The 23,257-nt window shown below is 41.8% G+C and overlaps 1 protein-coding gene across 2 annotated transcripts in view; it reads left to right on the top strand.

Moving 5' to 3' along the window:
• Positions 1-23,257, top strand: part of SYT6 (synaptotagmin 6) — a 67,048-nt gene that overhangs the window by 2,123 nt on the left and 41,668 nt on the right. Inside the window, exons 2-3 of one of the 2 annotated variants that reach the window (XM_074190331.1) lie at positions 7,358-7,712; positions 10,091-10,649. In XM_074190331.1, coding sequence (XP_074046432.1) covers positions 7,358-7,712; positions 10,091-10,649 — 914 coding nt within the window. Of the gene's footprint in view, positions 1-7,357; positions 7,713-10,090; positions 10,650-23,257 lie in introns of those variants that run through there. The other variant, XM_074190332.1, reaches the window with a different exon arrangement.

The following is a 23,257-nucleotide window of genomic DNA, read 5'->3' as shown; positions in this document are numbered from 1 at the left end:
TTCAGGTCACATGGGTTGTAAGTGACAGAGGAAGAATCTGAACCCTCTGTTGAACCCTAAGTCCTCCTTTCCTTGTTTTTCTCCACTTCCTATCTCTAGTCTCTTGGGGTCTAGACCTGGACAATTCCATATTACTTGTAGAAAGTGTTTACTTGCTGATCTAAGAGAAAACTTGGATTGAGGATCCCCCCCATCCCACAAATAAATAGATCTTGACATTCTTCGAATTTTCTCCAACAGTTCTACAATCTCTCTGTACCTCCCTCCCCATCCTCCCATTGCAGCCTTCCTCTCAAAATCACTCTCCTTTTGAGGCCTGTTCCACAAAGCCACCTGTCATCCTCTGGAACCTTGCTTCCTCTCACTTACCCTCCTCAGAGAGAGGAGGATGAGGGAAAACTGCTTTCCATTTTCCCACAGAGGAGAAAGACCCAGCCCTCCATAGGCACTGCCACTCCATAGCAGCAGCCCGAGGGATGGACGTGAGTTAAAGTTTGCTGGCAGTCAGAGGATGGGTGATGGGATGAAGGAGTCACTGATGTATACTTTATGTTATCCTGGAGGACTTAAAGGGAGAGGATCTCATTGCTTGGTGGCGAAAACCCAAATTAATCAGGGTGATAGGGAGAGGGACCCAAACTTGAGGGAGGTTTTGAATCTGGATTGTTCTCCTGGCTGATTCAAATAGCAAATTTGAGTTCTCCCCTGGGGGTAACTTTGGCTGCTGAGTCATTAACAGCCCCAGGCAGAGCTGGGGGGGACTGGGGGAGGGGGCTTGATTAGGGTACAGTTTAGCCATTTTGATTAGGGATTATATCTCAAAATCTCTTCCCACTTCTGGTTTCCTTTGATTCTTTAGGCCTCAGAATGTGTTTCAGTGGTCATCAGAGAGAGCAGATTAGAATTTGGTAGTAGCTGCTGGGGATAATGAGTATAATGTTTGTGATTTTTGTTCGTTTTTCTCAGTGACAAGTGAAATAACTTCTTACTCACCTCCCCGTCTTTGAACTTGGCCCTTTCTAACAGAGATTTTCTAATTGTTGATGGCAAGTTGTATGTAAAACAATTTCATTAAAAACTAAAACCCTATTTTCATAACTTTATAATCAGAAGCTCTATCTGTGTCTTAAAGGAAGACACTTTCAATTTTATCTTCTAGAAGCAGAGACTTCAGTAAGTCCTATGCATGCTTTATATGGTAATGGGGGAGGGGGCATCCTAGGGTCACAAAAGTGAACACAAACTTTGGCAGCTGTTACTCAACTGAAAAGACTTTTTTCAAGTTCCACTCCAGTAACAGGCTGTCTACAGTTTAAGGACTTAAATTCAGATTTCAGGATTTGATTTGATTTGATTTTCGCTCCAGTAGCCATCTGAAACTATTAATCTGGAGAGGGGTTATAAACTACTTTGTAGAGAAACACCCTAGGATTATGAAATCATAGCTCTTTGAGGAGCTAAGAGAATATAGATCCAGGGCCAGTAGCCTAGAGAAGCTGGAGTAGTGATGATCCTATTCCAGAAGGAGCGATGTTTTCCAGAATTCTAGAATCCACAACTTGACAGTGGTGTGTTCTAGAAAACCTACTCTTTTGTGACTGCAAGCTCTGTTCCCCTCATAGAAGTGGTAGAAATTTCAAGAGGGGTGCTTAACCTTTTTTGTGTCAAAGCATAAAGTAAAACAAGAATTACAAAGGAAACCAATTATATTGAAATAGTTATTAAAATAATTTTTTTTAAGTTTACAAATTCCAGGGTTACAAGAACCCTTGTTTTAACACAAGGAATGTTGAGCTAAGAATGCCGCAATGTAGAGCTGTTTTTAATTTCCTTCCCTCTTCGCTGTCCACAGAGGGTAGGGTTTTATTGTTTATAGTTAGGGGTTTGGAGCAGCCCTTTTAGGGCTGGTGTCACATGTCAAGACAATCACTAAGATTGGATCATGGGTGAAGTGGACCCAAAGCTCTGTCTGATCCTGCCTCAGAAAGAGACAGGCTTTTAGAAATGTATTTTCTTCTGGTTTGGAATTAAAATATGGAGCCTTGAGGAGGAGAATCATGGAGGTCCAATCTTGAACCTTTCCTTTATGTATACTTCCATCCTATGTCTTAGGTTTCTAAAGGTAAATGTTTGTTTAATGTCTTGTCCACAGATCCACATAGGCCTCTTTTTTCTCACTGATATCAATGGGTGATAGAGAGGGATCTGACTATTACTCTTCATTCTCTCACTCTCTCTCTCTCTCTCTATGTTTCCTTCTCTTTTTAATAATAGCTAGCATTAAATTGAGCTTTACATTTATTATTTCAATTGCTCCTCAGAATAACCCTGTGAGGTAGATACATTATCATCCCCATTTTACAGATGAGAAAACAAACTGAAAAAAAGATTAAGTGACTTACCCAGGTCTGAGGCAAGATTTGAACTCAGTCATCCTGGCTCTGGATCTAGCACTATGCTGTCATATTTCTCTTTTTTCTTTCTTTCCTCCCTCAATCCTTCCCTTCCTTTCAATTCCCTCATTTCTTCTTGCTTTCCTCCCTCTTTCTCCCCCTTTCTCCCTCTCCCTTCTTCCTTCCCTTCTTTCTTTCTTTTTCTCTCTTCCCCATCCAGTCTCTCAATCATCATTCTTTGCCTGCCCCCTCCCTTTGATCACCAACTTTAGGACTACAAGCAGTGACTGAGCTGATGAAAAAAGCTTTTCGTCGCAATCTGCCAAAATAATAATACTAATAATTATTAAATTACAGCTGGAGCTCTATTAAATATAACTCCTCACATTAGTTTCTTATTTGTCTCTGAATCCCCTTAATGATGGTGAGAGCAGGCATGTAGTCATAAAACTCAATGTTTCAGTAATTAGCCCACTATTGTCTTCCCTCATCATAGCTTCATTGGGGAGCCTTCATCCTTTCTCTGTTTGGACTCTACTAATTATCCCCATTGGTTACTCAGACCTGGATTTCTGAAAGTGAAAGAGAGCAAACATTCAACCCCCCAAAACCCTGAATTTTAATTACACTGGGTTCTCCTAATGAATTTGCAAGCCAAATGGACCATTTTATTAATGATCTGAATCTGAGAGCCTCCCCATTCCTGCTCTCTCAAACACTACTGCTCTCTTTTATCTCATCATACAGAGCCACAATAGGCACACACACACACACACACACACACACACACACACACACACACACACACACACACACACACACAAACACATCCTTGTTTTTCAGGGGCAACCAAGATTGGCCTATTCTAGAGGACATTTGGCTAATTGCTTGGTGGTCTCTGAGTTGATTTTCAGCCTCTTTACTTTCCCAGAGGAAGGAGGAAGTTGAAAGTGGATTGACACTATGGAAAGGCTTCAGGGCTTGGGGCCTGGAGGTCATCCACTCTGGAAAGATTCTTTGAGCTTTGGGGAATTAATTTCTATTCTCTGACCTCCTCTTGCTCCTAGCCTTTAATTCTTGGCTCATCGCTGCCTCTTGGGCTGGCAGAGAGGCACAATTATACAGAACTTGTCCAAGTTTCTTTTCACTGTGGACATAAACCATCCTCTGAAAGCATCCAAGAGCTCTGTCTTTCATTGTCTCCATCAGTAACTGCATGTCCATCTCTGTGGGTCTCCTGCCTTTTGCATCTCTTAGTTGTGAGTCTACATCTATTTCTTTGTGTCTCTGGCTATTCTGTCTTTGTTGATCTGTGTCTCTCTGTGCCTGGACCTCCATCTGGAGATTTCTGATCCTTAGGTCACTTATAGCTAACTATTGTCTCTGAGTTGACTTCCATTTCTGAGCATCTTTGTCTGTAGATGAGCATTGCTCTTCAGAGATAGCATTACCTCTTTCTCAAGTGTTTGAGTGGGGTCAGTCTCTAAGAGTCTCTCAGAAGGCCCAGACACACCCTGATGGCAAGCCCACCCCACCTTTGGAAGAAGGCAAGAAAAAGACCCTTTCTCTGCTTCCTCTTTCTGGTTTATCTTTTCAATTATAATCTGTTAGCAGGAATGCCTATAACTTGCAAAATGGATTTTCCTGACATGGAAGCCAGTTTAGAAAACTGTTAACAATAGCAAGCGATAAGAACAATGATGAAATTTAAAACAAAGATTGGAAGGGAATCTGGTGCTCACTCTGGGGAATGAGGTGTCAATAAGAGAGAGATAAGGCTCTGCCTGCTAATTAATAACCTGCTGTAATTTCAGAAAGCAGAGAAAGGCCCTAGACAGTGTCATAAGAGAGCTGTCACCCTGGCCATGGTGGGATTGCTGTGAATTGACAATGAGATAATGACCGGATAGCCTTTGAAGGAATTAACTCTTTTCCAGGCAAAGTGAGGAGTACAGCAGACTCTGTTGAGGGTCATATACTTATTCACACACACATACACACACACATTTAGTATAATGGAGATTTGTCTAGCTCACCGAATGAAGGGGATCTTCTCTACCAGAGCCCAAAGCAGTATCAGCACATGGAATCATAAAATCAGAGTTGAATGATATTTCAGAGATTCTCAGAACCATTCCTTATGCAGACTACCAACAGGATTCATAGGGATCAGAAAGATAAAGATGAACAATTATATATATGTATACATATATACATATATATGTATGTATGTATGTATGTATGTATGTATCTGTCCTGCCTAAATTTCTGCTAAGTCTAGATGTTCTATATCCAATTCCCTCACTTTGATGTATGAGAAAACTGTGGTCCATGGGGTAAGGTGATTCATCTTAGAGTCATACAGTTAGTTATCAGCAGAACATAGAATCCATTCCATCCTGTAGAATTTCTGAAAACCCAAGCTTCTGGGGTTCCCTTTCCCAACCCCAGGGCAGAAAAAAGCAAGTTTCCCTAAAGTCTTACACTTTGCTTCAGAAGATCATAGATTTAAGACTAGAAGGGACCTTCATGGTCTTCTAAAATTCAATGTCTTCATTTTACAGATGAGGAAATTGAGGCCAGATTGGTTAAATAATTTGTTCTAAATAGCAGAGAAAGAATTCAAACCAATTGTCTGACTCCAAATATCAAATATATCAATTGTCTCTTGGGATCCTTCAATAGTCAAGAGGATTCCTGGTGTTTTTATTTAGAAATTTATTTGTGTGTGTGTGTGTGTGTGTGTGTGTGTGTGTGTGTGTGTGTGTGACTTACTTGTCCCAAACCCCTCCTAGTGGAGGGAGAGTTGTGTTAATGTTTCCCCCCTTGTGTCCTGTTGGTATGGGTCTTAATGAGTTAACTGTAGTGGGTCCATTAGGGAGTGGTGTTACATGTCAACAGCACTCAGTATACCCTTCTAGCCTCCACTTCCAACCATCAGTCACCCCAAACCCCTTGTGACCTGGAGCAATAGTGAGAAGACTGACTACATTTCAATTCTGATCCTTTGAAAAGAACTGGATGCATCTGATATTGAGCTGAGTTAGATAACTTGGCCTGTGGCTGAGATTTGTGAGCTTGGTCTTTTTCCCTGAAGAAGGTCCCCCCAGCATGGAATTTGAGGTTATCATTGCTAGTATGTCAACCCCGCAGCCTGAGAAGCAGCCGCCTGGATTCATGTGTTTCAGAGAGCATTCAAAATAGCAACTACCCAGATCAATTAATCTGGATTCAGCTTTTTGTCAGACTGAACATTTAAATGCACTCTGTGTTCTATAGTTTCCCTACCCCCCACCCCATTCACATTAAAATTCTAATTATTACCAGAGAAAAGAAGGCATGATCAAAGGGAAGAGAAGTCCTAGAAATACCTTGGGTTTTAAGGTGACTCATATTCTTAGGGATTACATCCAGAACAACTGTAACAGAACAGATGTGAAGTATCCAGAAACGCCCAACTACTTAAAATAAGGACATCTTTTTAGTTGATTTTTTTTTCCCTTGAAAAGCTGTTAGATGGTTTTTGTTTGCAAAGCCCAGTGTGGGTTCCCGAAGGGAATCAGAAAACCAGTTTTCCAGACTGCTGGACTGTCCTTTGGGGAGGGACCAACCTCAGTTCCTCTGCCCCAATGTGGCCCTCCCTGCACAAGCACCCCCTGATCCCCCTTTCTGAATTTGTGGTACATGTGTTGCTGTTTTATCATTTGCCTCACATAACGATTTAGGGGCATGCAATAATAGCTAGGTTCTGATTGTCTCAATGCTGTAGATCATAATAACACCATATGTATAAAGCTACGCTTGCTGTTCTCTTCTGAATAACTCAATGCAGACCGAAGGCCCTCTGCTAGCCCCGGGCACTCCAGGGGAGGAAGTTTAGGACCAAGAAAGATTCATTTCATCTCCCTGGAGTATGATTTAACTTGCTCCCAGAGACTCTTAGGTATTCAGTTATTGTCTCAGATTCATAGAATCATTGAATATCAGAGCTGAAAGGGATCATAGCAATTATAGGCCCAGAGCAAGTAGATGATTGCTGGAGTGTGGACGGGAATCCAAGGCCAGGGCTCTTTCATTAGGTCCCAATTGGCTGGGGAAAATGATACTTGGTTTTCCTCTTCTGTCTTGAGTGAACTCTAGCCATTCCACCCGGAGTGGCTGTAGTAACTGCCCTAGGTGTGGTGGGTATGTTCTTGGTTTGGATGTTGGGGTGATACAGGTGGTTTGGTATTGCCTCTAGGCATTAATCTCCATTCTCTACCCCACTCTAACAAGCCCCTTCCTTGGGGAGGATGAAAAGGGAGGGACTCTTCCAGAGGTATGATGAGAGGAAGGGAGGGAGGGAATCTGACCTAACTTCATGGGTCAGTAGTAATTCTAGGGTACCCCAAATCTCCTGCCATAACATCTAAACAAAAAGGTTTTCCAGTAAGACTCTCAATTATCCCCATGAATGGAGCCAAGCCACAATAAAATAGCCTCAAATGATAGATGATCCCTACTACCACCACCAGAGAAGGAATTGGAGGCTTCTCTTTTATTTTGTGATAAATGCCACACTCTGAAGTAGCACATTTCAACTCAAGTCAATGGCATTCGACCTCTTGCATGACCAGCACTGGGCTAGTCCATTTTCCATTCCTCAAGAACACACCAGCCACCAAGGAGAGGAGGTGGTGGGGGCAACCTAAACTGGGGCAAAACCATTTCTGCAGATAATCCACATGATGGAAAATTGGGAGCTGACTGAAAAACCTTTTTTTTTTCCTTTGACCTGGCAGCTTTCTCATGACCACTCTTTTCTTTTCTCCTTTCTTTGTCCCCCATGTGTGCTTCCTCCCTGCTTCTCCTGCCAATGCCATTCCCTCTCCCCCTTCACTCCTTACCCCCTTGTCCCCTTCGCCATCTCCTGCCCCCTATTCTGTCTGTCTCTGTCTCCCCGCCTGCCCTGCCCCTGCTGGTAGGCGCCTCCGTCAGCCTCCTTGCTGTGGTAGTTATTGTGTGTGGCGTGGCCCTGGTGGCAGTATTTTTCTTTCTCTTTTGGAAGCTGTTTTGGATGCCCTGGAGGAACAAGGAGGCCTCCAGCCCCTCTGCCACTAACCCTACCTTGGCGGCCCCCCAGAGCCCCAGCCCCAGCCCAAAAGACACGATGGCCGATAAGCTGAAGGACCCCAACACCCTTGGCTTCCTGGAGGCAGCCGTGAAGATCAGCCACACGTCACCAGACATCCCGGCGGAAGTGCAGATGTCCGTTAAAGAGCACATCATGCGTCACACAAGGCTGCAACGACAGACCACAGAGCCGGCCTCCTCCATCAGGTAAGGAGTCCACTCTCTGGTCTCTAAACCCCCCACCCCTTTCCCTGGATCTATGAGGAGGTGCACAGACAGGAAAGAAAAAGGGAAAGGGAGCAAGCATTTATTAAGCCCCTACTGTGTGTTGAATATTTTACAAATTTTAGCTTATTTGAAGATGGGATGAAATGGTTCTAGCCAGATGGAAATAAAAACTTTTGAAAGTGACTTAGGACACCAGCAAGTTAGGGAAGAGGGCACAATTGAAATAGTTCATCAATGGGGTTTTCAAGAAGTGAGAAGGGTCAGTTGTGAGTATCTGGAAGTTCCTTTTTTCAAGTCCACCCCTCTTACTTCTGTGTCTTTGCACTTGGAATACCCTAGAACTAGAAGCGCCCCTCTTCTCATTTCTGTCTATTGAAAACTTTCCATTCTTTCAGGGACCAACACAAGATTCTCCCTTCTGTATGAAGCTTTCCTTCTTCCCTCCAGCTGAAAGGGATCTCTTCTTTTTCGAGTCTCTCATGGCCATTTGACTCTTCTTATCATGTTATCATTTGTATTGCCTTATCTCCCTTAGGTTGGCAGCATTACTACTCAACTGAACTATGGCAATATATTCCTAATAGGTCTTCCCATCAACCTGTCATGGATTCCCTCTCCCAAGTTCCAAATCATTCTTCACTCCATTTCCAGATTGACTCTCCTCCTGCATAGATTTCCTATTTTACTGTATACACACACACACACACACACACACACACACACACACACACACACACACACACACACACATCTTCAGGGGTTCACTATTGCCTATTAAGTTCAAATATTTAAGTATCTACAATCTGGCACCTCCCTCCTTTTCCAGACTTGTCCCCTACTGTGTGTGCTGAGCATTTTACAAATTTGAGCTTATTGGAAGATGGGATGAAATGGTATTCATCTCTACATAATCAGTTGTTCAGTTGTGTCTGATTTTACATGACTCCATGGATAAAGTTCGTTGAATTTTCTTGGTAAAGATATTGAAGTGGTTTGCCATTTCCTTCTCCAGTGTGTTCCCATTTTACAGATGGGGAATTGAGGCAAACAGAAAGTCTGCAGCTACTAAGTGTCTGAGGCTACATTAAAATCTGGATCTTTCTAACCTCAAGCCCAGTGCTCTATCTAGGCACAACCTAGCTGTCCTGCTCTACCTCCTTGGACTATTTCTCTTAAACTGCCCCACACCTGATAAATGTTCTGTTGCTGAGCCTTTGTTCCAGTTGTTTCCCTTGCCTGTAATACCTTCTCTACGACTCAATCCCTCCTGTTTGCATTCTTACATAGTGTCTAAGGTCCAAATCAAATACCATGAAAAATGCATTTCTCTAGGACTTTGTGATTTCCCAAGCATTTTTTCATGATGCCTCTGAGATAGGTTGTATAATGATTATTATACCCTTATTACCAATGAGGAAACAGAAATTTTTAGTCAAGCAGATCCCAAATGGCCTGATCCCAAATGCTCTATTATTTGAGCCACACCACTTTCCTGATTCAGCTCAGCTGGTATTAGCCTTCACTCCTTGGTTCTCAAAAACCCATATATCTTTCACTTTTTAACTTTTACATTTATACAGTTTTTGTACATTACTATTATTAATAGCTAGTACTTATATAGCACTTGAATGTTTGTGAAATGCTTTTATTTATTTAAATTTTCTAATATTATATATAGACACATAGATTATATATAGTACATAGATATGCATATATACATAGATATTATGTATATGTAAATATAGATAGCTATACATAGATGTGTATACACACATTATCTCATTTAATCACATCAATATATACAGACATAAATTTGTATGTACTCATAGATACGTATATAAACTCACATCAATACATAGATATGTGTGTATATATATTATATATATAATATATATATATATATATATGCATGATCTCATTTTATTCTTGCAACACTGTTCCACATTTCACCTTTAAGGAAACCAAGGTCAGAGGGGTTAAATGAACTTGCCTAGGATCACTTAGCTTGTAAAGTGTCAGCTTTCCCACCCTCAAGTCCATATCCTAGCTGCTTCAATTATTTATGTAGAGGTCACATCTCCTTTCTAGACTGTAAATCCCATGAGGGCAGTGGTCATGTCCTATCTAAATTTTGTATTTCCCCTAGCACCTCACACAGTGCTGTGTACACAGTAAGTGAATAATAAATGCTTATTGATTTTAAATGTGTTGAATTATGAATCCTTAAAGGCAAAGAACTGTCTTGTTTTAACTCTATTTCCTGGCTCCTAGTTTAAAGCCTTGCACATAACAGGCACTTAAATTTGTTTGCTGAATGAAGACCTAACCTCTCTTTCCCCTTCTCTGCCGGCTCCCAGGCATACCTCCTTCAAGCGCCACCTCCCCCGGCAGATGCATGTCTCCAGTGTGGACTATGGCAATGACCTGCCCCCAGCTGCTGAGCAGCCCACCAGCATCGGTCGCATTAAGCCCGAGCTGTATAAGCAAAAGTCTGTGGATGGTGAGGAAGGCAAGAATGAAGCTGCCAAGACATGTGGGAAGATCAACTTCAGCCTGAAGTATGACTATGAGAACGAGACCCTGGTGGTACGAATCCTGAAGGCCTTCGACCTCCCTGCCAAGGACTTCTGTGGCAGCTCAGACCCCTATGTCAAGATCTACCTCCTGCCTGATCGCAAATGCAAGCTGCAGACCCGTGTGCATCGCAAGACCTTGAATCCCACATTTGATGAGAATTTTCACTTCCCTGTTCCTTACGAAGAGCTGGCTGACCGGAAGCTCCATCTCAGTGTCTTTGATTTTGACCGCTTTTCCCGCCATGATATGATTGGGGAGGTCATCTTGGACAACCTCTTTGAGGCCTCTGACCTGTCCCGAGAGACATCTATCTGGAAGGACATTCAGTACGCCACCAGTGTGAGTACCTATCTCTATTTCTTGCAGTTTCTTGGGGTAGAATTGGCATCTCTCAGAATACAGCTAATTCTTTTTTTGATGATCTGTAAGATAACCTCCAGAACAGGGAGGGAGAAACAAGGGACATTGGAAACCCTTCCCAAGGCGGGTGCCTGGCTAGTTCTGGAAAAGTCAGCCAAACATGTTCCAAGTTGTGGAAATCAAAACAGAACCAAAAAAGTTAGAGCATAGAAAGTGAATTATAATTCTGGTGCCTCTCTTCCTGCCTTATTGCATATTTTGAGACTTCTCCTTGCCCACCATACCTCAGTTATCCATCTTAAGACTGGGTGTGTATAATCCATGCACACCAAGAGACAAGTGTAAGAGGTAGGGTGAAGTTAAACAGATAGCATTACTCACAGATCACATCGCCTTGGAACAGATAATAAAGAACAACCTTTGTCTCTTCTCTTGGTGACTTCTAAAGCCTAATAGAAAAAAGGGACAAATCTAAATGAAGATTCATGGGTTACAGTTGGAACGATGGCATAAAAACATGGAGGCTAATAGAACTGTCAGGAGCGATAGTCCTATGAGTTGAGAAGGAGCCAAAGTGATTTCAGTGAGTTAAGATTATTCAGAGAAAGCTTTCTGGCATTCAATCTCAAAGAGGATTGTGAAGGTAGGGAAGACTATGACTTGACCAAAAGATAGGAGGAAGGAGTTTCAAGTAGGCTATTTGTAGCCAGAAAGACCCACAGGCCTGAGGCTAGTTCTATTCCCTGTGACCAGTCCTTCTATTGATGGTAAATTCTTCCATATGGCAAAGAAGTGTCCCTTTAGCATGGTATATATGGCATCTTCAGAGTCCTTTAGTGCAGGTCAGAAGGTGTATGTAGGTGGATGGTGGGGGGTATATGATGTCATTGATGTTGCTGGGCCTGCTTGCTAATAGCCTAGTGTGTTTAGAGCTAATGGAGAACCTGAATATACTACCAGAGTCGACATCTCTAATCATATAGGCTTGCATAGGGTTCCTGTAATGGTTGCCAGTTGTGACCCTCTCTTGTCTAATGTTACTCTGGCTTATGGTGCAAAGTAATTCTCTCCACCCTTGGGCCTTCCTCTTCCATAGAAGATATTCAATAAATGCAAGCTGGATTGAATTGCTGAAGTATATTGAATGAAGGTCTTACAAGACTATAATCTTCTTGAGGGCAGGAATTCTTTCTTTGCCATCTTATTATGCCCAATACAAAGCACAGGGCTGGTACCTATTAAATGTTTATTGATTGATCAATTGAGGGAACATAGCCTAAACTGGTAGGAAAAAGGAAAGAATTGTTGGTGAGAGATAGACATAGACAAAGAGAGATAGAGAGAGAAAATGAGATGAAACTAATAGACCTCTAAATGGCCTCTGCTCCTCCCCTTGAGAGGTAACACAGGACAGCATCTATACACACAGACAGACACACACAGAGACACACACACACACACACACACACACACACACACACATGTACACGCACACACATAACTTCCAGAGCTGGCTTTGACTCCACTGTGGAGAGACTAATGCTGCTTGCCTGCAGTGCACCATTTGTTTTCCCAAAGATCTACGGCTCTCTCCACCCCAGGGTCCCTGTCTAGCCGTACATGGCTTCCCGATACCCCTGTTCCTTCTGCCTTCCCAATATTGCATCTCCAACAGCACAGGCAGCAGAGCGAGGAAGGCAAAGAGGGAGGAACGGCAGACTCAGAGTCAGCCCAGAGCCCAGCAACTCTTGTCTATAAATCACTCGGAAGTTTACATCTGTTTCTGCTCTTGCATCTCAGTCTCCCAAGGGACAGCATCCATTATGGTGACTGTATACATCCTGGAGAAAAACTCTATCTTCACCTTCTACTTATATTCTGTGGAGAAATTGCCTAGGGGAGAGGAGACAAGAGGGGGAGCTCGGCATCTGCCTCGGATTCTTTAAGTAAAGTGGGAATAAGAACAGAATGGTGAGGTTAGGAGGCCAGCCACCTGTGCTCCAGACTGTATTGTCTGCCCTCTTTCTGCTTCCACTTTGGGGAGGACATTTGGGAAATGGAAGAGTGTGTCCATCAGATCTGCAGTGGACAGAGAACTGAATGTAAAGGACCCTAAGGTCTCAGCTCTGTCATTAACTATCTGGGTGATCTTGAGCAAAAGCATCATTTATTTTGGCCTCTGTTTCTTTATCTGTAAAATGTTAGTCATTTCAGTCATTTTCAGCTCTTGGTGACCCCACCACCAGAGTGATTTGCCATTTCCTTCCCCCCACCCCAGTTCTTTTTATAGAAGAGAAAACATGCAAACAGGATGTCATGACCTGCCCAGAATCACACAGTTAGTGAGAGGGTCTAGTGAAGCTAGATTTGAAATGAGGTCTTCCAGATTCTAGGCCCAGAATTCTAACCATTGTGCCACCTCCCTGCAAAATGACTGGGTTAGAATAAATGATCTCTCTCAGATCCCTTGTAGCTCCATTTTGCGATTCTGACATCAAAGCCAAGTAGGGCTAATCTTGACCTAACAGCCTAGCCACATTCCCAGACCCACTTATGAAGAAGACTCTCTAGTTTGGAAGACCAGCCAGAATTTATGCTTCTGAGGACCTAGGATCATAGTCACATCCTGATGAGACATCAGGAGCCTAGGATCATCAACCTTGAGCTCAAATGGACCTGAGAGGTCCTGCCACCCAAACTCCTCATCTTACGAATGACAAGATTCAGGTTTAGAGCTTAAGATGACTCACCCCAAGGTCCAGAGGAGCCAAAATTGGAAGTTCAAGTCTATGGCTTCCAAGTTCAAGGAGAGTCAATGTCTGCTAAGTGTCAAATGAATATTAGAGACTAATTGTAGGAAGAAGGGATGGCCAGGGGAAGTATATCATCAGGGGTACTTGGCTTGGTCTTCACTATGTGGAGAAGAAAAGGAGATCAGCCCACGCAGCAGGAATGATGCCAGCATAAGCCTTCTCAGTCTCAAAGAAGTCACCTTACTCCAAAGACATTTCAACCTTAGGGAATGGCAAGCATACATGATGGGTGGAATGACACACCCATCACGAGTAGAGCACTTTGTTTGGAGTCAGGAAGATCTGGATTCAAATCCAACCTCAGATACTTCCTATCTGTATGACCCGGGCGAGTCACTTAACTTCTGCCTTAATTTCCTCATCTATAAAATGGGGTAATAATAGCACCAACCTCACAGAGGTTGTACTGGTACAGACTGGTACAAACAATACTGGTACGTAGGCTCTATATAAATGTTAGCTATTATCATTATTAATATTATTATTGCATTTATTATTATTATAGCAGTTCTTAACCTTAACTCTTCAAAGGAGTCTATAGATAGATGTTAATGGATCTGGTAACTAGGATGGGAACACAATTACATCTTTAGTTCAACAACCTTTGTGATTTTATGTATTTAAAATATATATGAAATATTCTGAGATGGAGTTTATAAGGCTTCACCAGACCGCCACAACATACAAAAAATCTCTACAACCCCTATCTTAAAGAAATGATTCTACTTCACAGTTAGGTCTCTGGGTCTCCTCTGGGCCTGCCCCAAGAGGGATGATTCCCCAGATTTGTGCAGATTTCCTGACTGCCGGCCAGTTTCACTGTTTTGAAGTGAGCCTGGCAGAAGGCAGGTGCCTCTTCCAAGAACAGATTATATACTGCCTGCCTTAAGATACATCCCCTGCCACTCTGGGGGGAAGAAAGGGGAAGAAGGGTACAGAGGGCAAGCAGGCTTTTTGGTTTATGCTGACTCTTAGAAATTGCAATTTCCTCCTGGCCTAGAAGACTGAAGTCAGCCTGTCTACAGGATTGATGAAGTACCCAGAGAACTGGAGTAGTTACTGAGGGGAGAGATAGAGATGAAGGACCTGCCTGTAGTGTCTCTCCACTCCCATTCATCCTCCACATGCTACCTGATTAATCGTCCTAAAGTCTTGCTTTCATCATCTTACTTCCTCCTTAAGAACTCTAATGCCTTCAGGATGAAGCCCAAACTCCTCAGCCTTCCATAGTGCTGCGAGCTCAGCCTATCCATCCAGCCTTGTCTTGACACAAACCCATTGCTCCACCCAAATTGGTCCATGCCACCAAGCTCATTCTGCTCTTCTCATACCATTCCTTTTACCTAGAATGGTCTTTTCCTTCCCCTCTGCCTCTCCCATGAGGCCACCCTACTACTTTTATTCATCTCCCATCACCCCTTTCTCTAGATGTATCATCTATATCAAAGCTTTAAGGTAGATGCCCTCCACCACATTATGGGGTCCCACTATACTCCTGAGTGTGGACCTAATCAGATTAAGATATAATTAGAAAATATTTAACAAGATAAATAAGAATATAATAAAACATAATGTTAGTTTGTGGTTTCCTAAATCAATATGTGACCTATAAAGATCCTTATGGATATTTTAATGGCTCCTTTTGTATTTGAGTTTGACATCACTAGTCTGTATCACTGTTTTTGAGCAAATAATCATATCCTGCTTGTTATAACATTCTAATTTATTCATGTCTTATTGCTCCAATAAAACCGGGACATTTCCAAAGGGATCATGTCCTATGTAGAATCTTATTTTCTTTGTTAGTAGTGCCCAACATGGTTCAATCTCTCTCTCTCTCTCTCTCTCTCTCTCTCTCTCTCTCTCTCTCTCTTCTCTCTCTCTCTCCCCCTCTCTCTCTCGCTCTCACTCTCGCTCTCTCTCTGTCTCTCAACCTTTGAGGAGGAAGTTGTGCTTTTATAAGAATAGAGTACTCCCAAAGAGTAAATTCCTACCACTGCTGATCATTGCCTTACAGTCCTAGAGAGTTGCCTGGAGCTGTAGGAGGTTACCACTTGCTCAGGGTCCCCATGTCAATGTGCATCAAAGCAGGACATGAGCCCCATCTTTCTGATAATGAGATTCGCTCTATAGTCACCAAACCATACTAGTGCTCACTCTGGAGGAAGTGCCATAGCAATACCTTACTTTGGATATCACTTCCTAGTTTCTAAAGTACATTCCTCATAACAGATATGATTATTCCCACTTTCAGATGAGAAAACAAACTCAGAAAGATCAAGTGACTTGCAAAGACCCCTCAGCTAATAAGAGCCATTGGAGTTAAGACATACCTAAGTCTTCACATTTTTATTCTGGTGAACTCTTCCATGTACCAATATTTCTACTTAGAAGAATAACTCATTTGTGACATTTTACAATTTTCAAAGCATCTCTTGGAGGCAGGAGGTGGAAGTATGGTTATCTCCATTTTGCAGATGAAGAAATCAGTAATCATAAAAGTTAAGAGCTTTGCCCAAGGTCACATAACTAGTCAGTGTCCAAACTGGGACTTGAAACGAGTTTCCTATTCCTGCATTTGAATGAATGAATGAATAAATGTGACATGATTTAATGCAAATGCTCTGTATAATTACTAAGGACACTTGTATAATAAGGAAGGGATCAGAATTGGAATCAATTCTATTGATTCAGAATCAAGGAAAGTTTCTTGAAGGAAATATTGTATAACACTTGATACAATTGAGTATTAAAGCCAGGTTTTGAAGGATGGTTGAAATATGACTTAGTAAAAAGCAAAAATAGTAAGTTGGAATGGATAAATTCTATATGGAGAGTGACAAGCAGGATAATGTAACTGGATGGAAATGCCATGCTGAGAAATGACATAAAATAATGAGGAGGAAAAAAAGAATAACATAGGAATCATAGATTTCATGCTGGGAAGGATTTTAGAGACCAATTAATATAACCCCATCAACTTCCAAATGAGAAAACAGAGGTCCAGAAAAATGAAAGTATTTACCCAAGGTCATGCAGGCATAAAACTGATATTTGGATACAAGTCTTCTGCCTTCAAATCCAATACTTTTCTGACTGTACCATACTGCCTTTGGGGGCGGGGCGTGGATTATGATATTTAGAAGTCTTGAAGAACAAGAAGACAAGATCTGCTTTGGGGTCAAATGTATTCTTTAGATATCATTCCAGTATTGCTTTTCAATATTACATCAAAGGGTCCAAATAAGTAAAGATCAAGAGGACCAGGTGCTTGCAGGCACCTCTCTCCTTCCTACAGTACTCACTTCAGTTTCAGATTATCAAGTCCAGGATTATAAAGTCAATCCACCATTCATCTTCAGTGACTGGATGGTAAATAAAATAAGCCCTATGAAGTGATTTCATTAGATCCTTAAACAAAAATTTCATATTATGTTCCTTTACTGACCAGGAAGTAACCATAGCCTCAGGGCACATGTGCTCAGAGACACTCTCCCACCCCTCACAAAATTCAGAGACTGTTTAATTAGAATTTGCACTCCATATTGGTTAGAGACAAGCAGATTGATTCTTCTGCTTCAGCTTGTCAGTTCTGTTTTGCCATACACTGAATTATAGAAACTCAAGTTTGGGAGCATGATCTTAGGTGGTCATTATTTTTCTCACTTCGAGGCCACTCAATTGTGACCTAAGCAGGAGACGCTCCTTCTTAGCTGATGTTGTTGTCTCTGTTTATCTTCAAAAAGGACCACCAGGAATTTATCACATTTCCCATTACCCACCTTCCTCCATATACCTATATTGACAAAAATAAAGGTTGGTCCTTAGCTCGGCATTACCTTCCATACCTTGGCCCAGTCTTATTATTTCCATATAAAGCTGTAGATTTATCATTATAATGGAAAAGCTGTCATTTGGGCCTGCCAGCATCTCTGTAATATTGTCATTATTGCTGAGGAGGGCTTAGACCCTCATAGGTAAAACATGGCTAATCCTACTATGGATTCTGCTCTGTGGCATGGGATGAGAATTTGTTAGGTGAGGTAGTGACCCTAATGATCTCATCTCCCTGTTCTTTGCAAGAATCCCAAGCAGACCAGAGCTAGGTGAGATAGAGCTAAGAAGGGAGACACTGGGTGTGTGGGGGGGAACAATACTAATCACGCTCTTTGATTTATGCTTTGAGGTGAGAGAGGAAGGCAAGGAGGCAAGGTCTTTAAGGAAGTAGGGGGAACAAGCACAGAATTTTGAACCAGAAGACTTGGGACCTACTTAGAAGGGATGTGGTCTCAGGCAAGTATCTTGACTTTTCTAGGCCTCTGCTTTCTTGTTTGTAAAGTGTGGGGAGTGGACTGACTTATAAGATCCTTTTCAGCTCAAACAGTCTGGGACTCCACCAGAGTGCTTTGGAGAAAGACCTGATTCTCTGACTTTTACATCAAACACATTGGTGTCAACAGTGCAAGGAGAGTGAACTATAGACTCCAATTATAGGCATAAATCTCCAGAATGCTGGCTGTCGAGCATCATTTCAGTACATCTTTTCTCTCCTAAAAATTATAAAGTATAGGCTCAGAGAGAGAGAGAGAGAGAGAGAGAGAGAGAGAGAGAGAGATGACTAGAAATAAATAGATATGGATAGAGATAGAGAGAGATAGATATGAATAGAGAGAGAGACAGGGAGATAGATATAGATGTGGATAGAAAGAGGCATAGAGAAAGAGATAGAGATGGATAGAGAGATAGAGAGATGTGGATAGAGATTAGATAGATAGAGATGGATAGATAGATAGATAGATAGACAATTTATTAAGCTCTTCTTATGTTCCAGAAACTATCATGAGATCTGACATTACAAATAATAGAAAAAAATATGGTTCCTACTCTCAAGAAGTTGAAATTCAAATAAGGAAATTCAGAAAAGGGGAGCTAGGAAGTGGGGGATAGTGTGGAGAAAGGTTCTTATGCTGAAAGTGGGGGGAAGGAGGCAGCTGGTAGAGAGGTAGAGTAATCTGGAGAGTGAATTGAATTGGAGTAAATTGAAGAACATAGCTGGAATCTCTCAGACAGAACAATTCTTAAAAAAATAATTCTCAAATGTTTTCTGGGATCTGGGGAGTTCACAGAATTGGAGAATCTATTTTCTGATATAAGGGAACAACAAGATCAAGGGGTTAATGAACCCTAGTGCTTTCTTCCTCTTTACGTCTGGTTCAGCCCTGCCCCTGTACTGACCATCATCCTCAACCCTCCGCCTCCCTCTTTTTGCTCAGTAGGAGAAACTGAAGACCTATAATGTTAATGGGTCATTAGAGGAAGGCATAGGGTCACACAGCTAAGGGCAAACATGGTATAGGTCCCTGTATGATTGAACCAAAGGATTTATTGATGGATTTTCTTTCTTTTATAGGCTTCTATTTCATAGGATATTAGAAATAAAAAAGACTTTAGAGATCATCTAATCCAGCTTTTTTAGACCCCTTTTCTTCCTGAAACCTGTCATTTAAGGAGGGGGACAATGTAGGATTCTTTTGTGGGCACTTAGCTTCTGCCTTTTTCCTATAATCTCTTCTTGCTGATGTTGCTTTTAGTATTATCATTCTTCAAGTGCAGTCCATGTCCTATGTTGTGAGGAGGTTCAAGAATGGGGGATAGAAATAAGGATATAACACTTCTTCCTGGAAAAGACCCAGACTTATAGGGGAATAACTTAAGAAGACTTCCAGTGAGATATGGATTCCTACACAGTGGATAGAGTCTAGAGTTAGGAAGACCTAATGTACAGCCAGCTGTATGACCTTGGGAAAGTCACTCAACCTCTGTTTCCCTCTCATCTGTAAAATGAGGGTAATAACAGTACCCACTCCCAGAACTGTTGTAAGGCTCAAATGAGATAATAATTGTAAATTGAGAATAGTCTCTTTATAGTAGGCACAAAATAAATTTGACTATTATCATCATCATCATCATCATCATCATCATCATCATTATTATTATTTACTTATTTGTACTAAAAAGATCCAGTATAAAGTAGTGAGAAGAATTTAATTGAATTAATCAGAGAAGACTTCCTGGGGTCAGGTCTGAGGACAGGGTAGAAATAGTTGTAGATGGAGGAATAAAACATAAATGGAGAGACAGTGGGGCTTATATCTTCAATTTCTTGCTTTTAGAGAGTAAAGGTTTTGCTCAAGGCTGAGAATTGGAGAGGTGGAGAGATAACAACTTCCTTTGGACAGGCCTAGTCTTGCATCTCTATTACCCCAGGCTGCCCCAGTGCACAAGCTGTGTCCTTTCTGACCCTAGTCATGTATATTGAGAGGAAATTTGCTTCCCTGGAAGTCTTGCCTGGTTGGAGAAAATTTTATTTTGATGCCTTTCTCACCCCTGGATATTCAGGTCAAAGGAGATTTTGTAGTGGTTCCAACATTTCTTCGCATGGTCGATACAAAGACCAGCAAGTGACTGATGATGTATCCACAGTTGGGACTGACAAAATCACATTGGTCTAGAAATGTTCAAAGCATCATTGATTGGGAGCTTTAAAAGGTACCTCCAAACTGCTGAGCTTAGATTTGAAGACTCCCAGCTTTAGTCTCTTTGCATGTAGGAGGACAGGTTATTCTCTAGTCTTCAATCAGTCAGCAAGGCTCGATTCCAAAGAAGAGAGACAGATGGACAGATGGACAGATGGATAGATAGATAGATAGATAGATAGATAGATAGATAGATAGATCATATGGACAGATAGATGGACAGGAAGGCTAGACAGACAGAGACAGACAGATAAATAGATGAATGATAGATGATAGGTCAAATGGATGGATAGATAGATAGATGGATGGATGGATGGATGGATAATAGATCACTTGGAATACTTAGGGCAGATTCAGGTCCTTCTAGGAGTTAATAATATAACAAGACAGTTAAATATGTAATTATAAAGGTAGGCTGAGAGTTAACATGGTGATGTGAATAGAACACTGGTCTTGGAGCCAGAAGAATTTGGTTGGAATCCTGGTTCAGATACTTATAATTTATGTGATCTAAGATAAATCCAGTCTTCCTGAGTCTTGACTATAAAATAGGAATAATAATTGTACTACCCCAAAGAAAGGGGTTGTTGTATTTGGCCTCAGTCTGAGCACATCTGGAACTTTGTGTGTCAGTCTGTGATGCCACATTTCAGGAAGGATATTAAACAGCTGGAGCACATCCAGAGAATAGGAAAGAGGATGGTGAGGTGACTGGAGGTATTGTCCTATAAGAATCAGTTGAATCAAATTGGAATATTTCATTTACAAATGAGGAGATTTATTGAGGAATGTGATAGCTTATCTTGAAGTTTTTAAGGAGCTGCCATGTAGAAGAATGATTACAGAATAACTCAGTGTCAGAGCTGGAAGAAACCTTACAGGTCATTTAGACTAATCCCATCATTAAAAGACAGGGGATGCCCATTGAGGTAGATTGACACAAGTTTCCTAAGGCTTCCCAGGGAGGGGCTATTACAGTCTTCTACAGATCAAGACATAGAAGCCCATACCACTTGCATTTAGAGGGCAGAAATGTAGAGGCAGAAAGTGCAAAAGGGTAAAATTAGGTTCAAGATAAGGGAAAACTTCTTAGCAATCAGACCTGTCCCAAACGTGGACAGGAGGAAGAGAACTTCCCAATATGGAAGGACTTTAATAGTTATAATAATAATAGTTAACATTTATGTAATATTTTAAAGTTTACAAATTCTTTTATATATTGTACATTTGGCTTTATAATAATCCTGAGAAGTAGGAGCTAATTTTATCTTCCATTTTACAAATGAGGAAACTAGAAGTGATGAAAGTTAAAAGACTCTGCCAGAGTCACAGGGCTAGTTTCTAAATGAGGATTTGAACTCGGGTCTTCCTGGCTCCAGAGCCAACACTCAAGTCATCTAGCTTCTTCCATTTGAAATAGGTCATTTGTCAGGGGTATTGTAGAGAAGGGTTTGTGTCCAGGTAAGATGACCTGTAAAATCCCTTCCAACTGAGACCCTCTACCTTAGGACCCACCCTCGAGGCAGAGTGAGCAGCAGGGATGCCTGGATTTAAGCCTTGCCTCTAACCCATAGTGACTACAAAAACAGAAGCAAGTCACTCCAGATGGATTTGGAACCATAGTGCCTGGGGTCAAGTCCTTAATATGCCACTTATAACTTGTCTGTCTTAGGCAACCTCTCTGCTTATCAGTTTCTTCATCTGAAAATGAGAGGATGAATTAAATGACCTCTGAGATTCTTTTCAGATCTAAATCCACAAGAACAATGTAGCTTAACCTCTCAATTTCTCAGTACCTAAAACCCTAAATTACTTGTGAGTTGCCAGTTAGTATCATTTTGGGTGTACAAGGGAAGTCTTCACTACAGGAATTCCCCATACCACTTAAATCCCAGGTCTTAGATCAGGAAAGGATCATAGCTAAAATTGCGAAGGGATGTAAGTGGAGAGAGTCATCTCAAAAAGGTCAAGGGACAAACCTCCATCCACAGCCAAATCCCAAGAGGGGAAAACCAGGAACTGTACCCAGGCTGCCTGCCCAGACGAGAGACAATTTCTCTCCCAGGCTGCAGCCTGGGCTGCCTCACCAGCCTGCCCTGAATAATAGATGAAGGAAAGCCAGTCCCAACCCAACACAGAGGCTGAATGAGCCACCACGGCTGCACCCAGCTTGCTGCCAGTTGCCCCACTCCTGCCCTCAGTTCATCGAGGTCTAGGGCTGGGGGTCAAGGCTTGGGGGCTTCTACGTTAGCCTGTTTAGCAGCCAAATGGCAGGGAACTGCACAGCAACCTGATTGCCTTTCCTGGTTTTTCATTTATCCTCAGTCTCTTGAGCCTGGCCTCATTATCTTCATTATTCTTTGGCTCCAGCACAGTGCTCCTTCAGTTCCTTCCTATAGCTTGGAGGTGGGTGGAACTATTTAACCCTTAATATTCTGTGAATCCTGGAGCCAACTGAAGTAGTAGATAGCAAACGTTCCGGCAGGTTCTGTGTCTGGGCTGGGTCAAGAGCAACAACCAGGAATCAGTGACAATCCCTTTGCTCGCCTAATTGACAAGGAAATGCAGAGAGAAGAAAGGAATGAAGGCATTTCTTGGAGCAGAGAACATCAAAGTGATGAATCATTTTTGCTGATGACTAACAGGATTATCGTGTAGTCTTCTCTAGCCCTAGAATAACTAGGAAGCAGACCAGGAAGGAAGAAAGATGCCAGAGTACCTGGCAGGTTGGACAAAGCTTGATCTCAGAATAATTGAGCCAGGGATCTGTCTGCTCCCTACATAGTGAAGCCCAGATTCAGTGTCATCTATGTATTCTAGTGCCAGTGGCATCTGGAGGTTGGGAGTTAGAAGCAGTTGCTTTGGGGCCAAGGTAGAAAAAGTTCTTCACTTTTCTGAGAAAAAATTATCTAAAAATCCATGTGAAATAGGAGAAGCCATGTGGTATGTTACCCCTCCCAAAGCTTCACCATTAGACTCTCTCTTTGGTTATATGGGCAGCTAAAGTGCTTAGATCTGAGTTCAGATATGGCCTCAGATACTAGCTGAGTGACCTTGGCAAGTGCCTTAATCCTGTTTACTTCTGTTTCCTCATCTACAAAATGAACTGGAGAAAGAAATGACAAACCACTCCAGTATTTTTTTAAATTGAAATCTTATTTTGTTTTTCCAATTACATGCAATAGTAGTTTTTCAACATTCATTCATTTGCAAATTTATGAGTTCCATATTTTTCTAC

Source organism: Macrotis lagotis, chromosome 5, assembly GCF_037893015.1.
Source record: "Macrotis lagotis isolate mMagLag1 chromosome 5, bilby.v1.9.chrom.fasta, whole genome shotgun sequence".
Taxonomy (NCBI): Eukaryota; Metazoa; Chordata; class Mammalia; order Peramelemorphia; family Peramelidae; genus Macrotis; species Macrotis lagotis.
This window is presented reverse-complemented; position numbering and strand designations above follow the sequence as displayed.